Source organism: Histomonas meleagridis, assembly GCF_020186115.1.
Source record: "Histomonas meleagridis strain 2922-C6/04-10x chromosome Unknown contig_1, whole genome shotgun sequence".
Classification (NCBI taxonomy): domain Eukaryota; phylum Parabasalia; order Tritrichomonadida; family Dientamoebidae; genus Histomonas; species Histomonas meleagridis.
In genome coordinates, this window is record NW_027150746.1 from 514,034 (window position 1) to 520,905 (window position 6,872).

General features: G+C 27.4%; 2 protein-coding genes across 2 annotated transcripts; one reads left to right on the plus strand and one right to left on the minus strand.

Annotated features, from left to right (window-relative positions):
* Positions 1–483: 483 nt before the first annotated feature.
* Positions 484–1,500, minus strand: GO595_000144 (uncharacterized protein; the record flags this gene model as incomplete). Its single annotated transcript, XM_067914236.1, has 1 exon — positions 484–1,500. One exon carries the CDS (start codon positions 1,498–1,500, stop codon positions 484–486), a length of 1,017 nt encoding a protein of 338 aa, XP_067779599.1.
* Positions 1,501–1,852: 352 nt separating this feature from the next.
* Positions 1,853–2,590, plus strand: GO595_000145 (uncharacterized protein; the record flags this gene model as incomplete). The annotated part of the gene is made up of 1 exon (XM_067914247.1): positions 1,853–2,590. The coding sequence occupies one exon, from the start codon at positions 1,853–1,855 to the stop codon at positions 2,588–2,590; it is 738 nt and encodes a 245-aa protein (XP_067779600.1).
* Between the last annotated feature and the right edge of the window lie 4,282 nt (positions 2,591–6,872).

Here is a 6,872-nt window from a genome sequence, read left to right on the forward strand (position 1 = left end):
GAATTTCTTTTTCTCCTTCTGATGATATAATTGTTGGTATTTTAATTGGTATTCCATCTAATGAATCTGATATGATTTTTATTAATGATTTTAGAAACAATTCTTTGTTGTATGGGGTATAGAATGATATAAATATGGATATCATCTTCATAAACTTCTTTCCTAATGGGTAATTTTGATTGTTTTTCATTTCAAGAAGATCAATTGAACTTCTAATACCATAATTAATCATAACTCCAAGACAACAATTGAGCATATCTTCATATCCTTGAAAAGGTGAATATTTTTGTTCAAAGTATAAAAGTGCATTAATCGCCTTTTCAAGGTCAAGCAAAGAAGATTCGACCTGAAATCCATCAATCAAACATTTGATATCACGGCAAAGTAAATATCTCTCGTCCATACACAGTTACAACTCGATTGTGTGCAGTTAGATCACGGGTGAAGCTGTCGGTGAAGTTGGTGAAAAGTGCCAGGCGAACGTTAATCTTGATTTTCATTTGATGTTGACAACTGTTGTAATGCCTTAGAATACATATCTAAGAACTTCTCTGATGAATTACTAACATTGTCATCTTCAGATACAACAAGATCTTCGATCATTGGTAATGCATTTTCCAGCAATTTCAGAAATTCAGGATTTTTGAATTGATATTCTAAATTCTTCGTTAAGAACTCTAAACAAACTGAACATAATAAAGAGTCATCAAGAAACTTTATAACAGCTAAAATAACTCGAGCATCAAATGTATCCAAATGATAATAAAGCATAATTGTCATAATACAGCTTTTTTGTACGTCATAGCGATCTGTTTCAACAAGCCCAATTAGATAGCCAGTCAAAAAATCATCAGCTATGCCAAGCCAATTCTGTTTTTGTTTCCGAAAAATTAAATTCCCATAGAGAATAACTTTAGTGCCTTCTTGACACAACATTTTTTGAAGAATAGGACGAATAAATTCATTAGGTAAAGGAATTTCAGCAAGCAAAGAAAAGTATTGTTTGGCAATTTCTTCGAATTTTATATCTGATAGAGAAAAAAAATGTTTAGAATGATTAAGTAAAATTGTGCTGGTTCGAGGCTGAAGCTGTGGACAATTATTATTAATGTATCTAATGGATAAAAAACCAGTGTTCAGAATATCAGTTTCATCTGATGATAAAACAATTGGAATCAAATTAAGAACTTGTTCTATTTTGGGATGAATATGTGATGAAAGTAAAGCTGTCATGGATGCATACTGAATGGAATTGTTTAAGAAATGCATTTTTTCAATTATCCCATTTTCAATAAAATATTGAAGTGCATCAGGAATGGCATAACCAACAGATTTGCAGATTCCAAGAGAAGCATCGATAACATCAATACTTGGTGAGTTTAGTAATTTTAAAAATAAAGCTAAATGATCAGGGGTGCAAAACTGTCGAGCTGGAAAGTGACTAGACTGTGCACACGAAGAAAAGCAAAGGTAGGCGAGTTTACCTTCGGATGTTCCCATATGTTTGACTGATAATAAAAAAAAATCATTATATGGAAATGATTCACAAAAGCTTTCATATTCTTTACCACTTAGATTATATATATAATCATATAATTCGAATAAATTAGAATATGCTTCAATATCTGAATCTGAAAAACATTTTTGAATATTAATTATTGGAATTGAAATTTGTCCAGAAACTTCTTTAGTAAATGTTGGCGTGCTGTATAAAATTCTCCTTTCAAGAAAGTTACTATGTAAATCCAATTACTTTTTGTTTTGAACAGACATTCTCAAATGGATTTTGATGTGAAAAAACGTTTATTTTTTTGTGAAATAATTAAACGGGCTCTTTTTTAACGTCTTTTATATGAACAAAGAACAACAAGAAATCTGCGAACAAATCCTACACAAAATTCTTAGTATACCCATTTCTAAATTGTTCTTAGAATGCCCATTGGATGTTTCTAGAGAAAAAATTGAAAAACCAATAACTTTACACTTTATTTCCGATAAATTAAATACTCATCATTATAAATCGCCTATAAATTTCATTTCTGATATACGCTTGCTTCTAGGAAATCAACTACAAATTGAATTTGTTGATCCTTTTAAGAAAGAAGCTGCTATATATCTTTCAAATTTTTTTGAGGAGCTTATCAAGAAAAAATCACCAAACTCTAACGACCCAACCTTGCTTTTAAGTAGCTTTGATGAAAAACTTGCAGATATTCAGAATGAATTATCAATAGTATTAGAATTAAAAGAAACTACAAAGGAGGAAGGTGGTAAAGAAGAAGAGGGAAAAGAAGGGGAGGAAGAGGAGGAAGAAGAAGGTGAATCAAAAGAAGGTGCATCTGAAATTGTGAACCAGACTCGATTACTTTATTCAATCGCAAACACAAAGTATCTTTTGAGCCTTTTGCACTCACACGAGTTATTAGCATACGCAGGCATATATTTACAGAAAATTCAACCAGAAGCTGTCATTTTCGATCCTAGTTTAGTATTTGATTTCAGCATTATGACAGTTCCCACACGTCGAAAGTTTTGTAAATTTGTGCGACGACTTCTTCGTGATGCTGCATCAGGGAGGATATCACTTTGATACGGAATTAAATATAATAATTGATAATTTTAAATAAATACTATTTATAAATTAAATATAATATATAAAAACATAATATGAAACATGATAAATATACAAAATTTATTAAAAATCAAATTTTTCCCATTCATTAAGATCCTCATCGTCCATATTATCTACTAAAAAATAATAGCGACCTCGATTAACATGTTTTTGATGGAGCTTCAGTAATTGACGTGAAATTGCAGCATAATTCAATGAGCTTCTTTCGAAATGAAATAAAAAGACCTTCACATTTGACATCAGCCTCATCGAACATATTTGTTCTCACAAGATTACATTCTCAAATGCTATTTCTTTTTCAAACTTAGTTTGCATAAACAATCATATCACGTTAATTGATATTGCTTCTGTATGTTAAAGACCAGGTGAATTCCCCAGTTACTACTTTACATTGATACTGTGTGTTTGAGAGGAATTGTCACAATTGCACAGCATGAACCTGTATTGTTTGACATCACATACGTGAGAAAGATCTTTTTCATTTTGTATTATTCACATGGTTGTTAAATTTTGACAGCAATTGATTTTTTGAATGAATTGAATGATAGGCGGTTCCTTCTTCGGTGACAAAATCGGAAAAACACTATCGCATTTGAGTGACTTTTTGAATTTTTTTTTCAATCTGAAACGATCAATTACGACGCAAAAATGCAAACTGTCGTCATAAAAATACGATAAGTATTCAATTCGTCATTACGCCGGTTTTTCAAAACACGTTGCGCTGCCAAAAAGCGATCGAAAATATAAACTATTCAAATATTTATAACAACTGTTAATCATTGAAAATACAGAAGCCCAAAATTTTTCTTCTGAAACTACTTGACTTTAAAAATATTTTGGGTTATTAAAGTTAAATAACTTTTATTATCATGTACACTTGCTTTTTGGGACTTATGTCATTTACATATATTCCATATGATTCTCTAAGTCTCCAAAAAAATTCGATATTAAATCATATCAAAACATTATTTCAAAATTCAATATTTCAAACTAAACCTTATTCAATACACAGATTACTTACAAAACATGATCCAATCTTTTATAAAACAAAATTGTATGCTTCATTTTTTTATAATTTTGTTTTTTTTTTTGTTTTTGTTTAATATATTATAAATTCAAGAGCTTCAATATTTTTTCAAGTGGTTTATATTTTATAGAAGACACTTCTTTATTAATCAAAACAAATTTTTTAGCTTTTAATTCAACTATTTCTTTAATTGATATCCTAAAAAAACATTCAACAAATATTGAAACTTATTTTATTTTCGAATACTTTTCTGTCTTTTTAAATTTTATTCGAAGTTATTTAAATGTTTTAATGATTTTATGTTTTTTTGTTATTATTTATATTATAAAATTAATTTATCAAAATATTTCTAAACATAACAAAGAAAAATTTAAACAAAAATTTTTTCTTATTTTATTTTTTTTGTCTTATACACGAACAATTGAAACATATCATTCAAGAAATGAAACTCTTATTATAACTAATTTAAGTGAATATTTCGAAAGAGATAATTTTAAAAATGAAACAGAACATGTTATCATTAAGAGTGGTGTTGAAAATATAACATCAAATGCTTTTAAATCATGGAATTCATTGAAATCGGTTGAAATTGGTAATTCAGTTACAAATATTGAAAATTATGCATTTAGTTATTGTTCTAACATAAAAACAGTTATCATTGGGAAAAATGTAACAAAAATTGGAAGTTTTGCATTTCAATTATGTTCATCATTAATAAATATTACAATTCCAAAATCAGTTTCATCAATTGGAATAAATCCTTTTAGACAATGTTCGAACCTTCAATTTATTAATGTATCAGAAGAAAATGAATATTATTCTAATGATAACAAAGGAATTCTTTATAATAAAAATCACAAAATGATTATAAGTTATCCATATGGAATTTCTAATAAATCATTTATAATATCAAATTCAGTTATAACAATTGGTGATTATTTATTTTTTTTATGTTCTCAATTAGAAACAGTTATCATTGGAGAAAATGTGACAACAATTGGAAGTTATGCATTTTATCAATGTTCTCAATTAGAAACAGTTATCTTTGGTGAAAATGTAATATCAATAGGAGATTATGCATTTCAATTATGTTCATCATTAATAAATATTACAATTCCAAATTATGTAACAACAATTGGAGATTATGCATTTTATCAATGTTCTCAATTAGAAACAGTTTTCATTGGTGAAAATGTAATATCAATAGGAGATTATGCATTTCAATCATGTTCATCATTAATAAATATTACAATTCCAAAATCAGTTTCATCAATTGGAATAAATCCTTTTAGACAATGTTCGAACCTTCAATTTATTAATGTATCAGAAGAAAATGAATATTATTCTAATGATAACAATGGGATTCTTCATAACAAAAATTATACAACAATTATGTGTTATCCACAAGGAATTTCTAATGAAACATTTACAATTCCAAATTCAGTTACAACAATTGGTGATTATGCATTTTATTCATGTTTATCATTAATAAATCTTACAATTTCAAATTCTGTTATAACAATTGAATATTCTGCGTTTCATTCATGTTTCAACTTAGAATCAGTTATCATTGGAAAAAATGTAATAACAATTGGAAAAAGTGCTTTTTCTTCATGTAAACATTTAAAAACATTTATCATTGGAGAAAATGTAAAAACAATTGGAAGTTATGCATTTTCTCTTTGTAATAATTTAACATGTATTTATTTTACAGGACATGAATCACCAACTAACATAAGTAATAATGCTTTTTCTGATGTGGGGGCACATTATGTTATGACATCAGATTTATATCAAGATACAAAATTTGGTTCACTTAATGTATCAAAGGGTTCATCAGTTGAAGAATGTTCTCAATATGTCTGGCCAACACATACATTCACACAATCAAATTCATTTACACAAACAAATTCATTTACACAATCAAATACTTATTCAACTACATTTACTAAATCAAATCCATTTACTATATCAAATACATTTACTAAATCAAATACATTTACTATATCAAATACATTTACTATATCAAATACATTTACTAAATCGAATTCATTTACTGAATCAAATACATTTACTAAATCAAATTTGTTTATTGATTCAGATATATTTAGTAAAACTAATATTACTATAACATTTTCATTATTAATTACACAAACGTTAACATTTCAATCATTTTTATCAAATACATTAATTCAAACACTTTCCACATATATTTATACCGAAATTATTTATTATGATTATACGATTTATCGATATTCCACATATTATTCTTTTTATTTCAATTTCATTCCTAATTCAGGAATTCCATTTACGACAGAAGGAACAGGAAAATTATCGAATAATATAATAATTGGAATTATTTGTGGTGTAATTATTGTCATTTTTCTAATTATTGGAATTATTGTTTTTCTTATTCGCAAAGGTAATAGTAAAATTGAAACATCGAATTCAAATATGAAAGATATATCAAATCCTTTTTCATCAAGCAGTCAAGATAAACAAATTAAAGAACTCCAAGAACTTGCTTCGAACGAAAATGATCAATGGATTTGATAATGTTTAATTTTTCTGATGAAATGAAAAAATTATATTTTATGTTATTTAAATAAATGTAATTAATCACTTCTTTAAAGATAAATTTGTTTTTCGTGCTTCTGTATCCACATCTGAATCACTTCTGAATCAGTCGGTTCATTTCTGATTGATTCTTTTATCTTTTGGATCTGTGTCGTCAATAACAATGATGACAAATCTGATAACTTCAATTCGAATGTTATTGCAGGTTCAATGACAGTAATTGTGAAAGGATATGGAACGTAATCTTTTAGATTTGGATCAGGAAACATTGTTTTTGGACCATAATTAGCAACACGCACAGAATGTTTACCTTTTGGAATTGAACACTGAGTATCTTTTGAGCCTTTTGCACTCACACGAGTTATTAGCATACGCAGGCATATATTTACAGAAAATTCAACCAGAAGCTGTCATTTTCGATCCTAGTTTAGTATTTGATTTCAGCATTATGACAGTTCCCACACGTCGAAAGTTTTGTAAATTTGTGCGACGACTTCTTCGTGATGCTGCATCAGGGAGGATATCACTTTGATACGGAATTAAATATAATAATTGATAATTTTAAATAAATACTATTTATAAATCAATATAATATATAAAAACATAATATGAAACATGATAAATATACAAAATTTA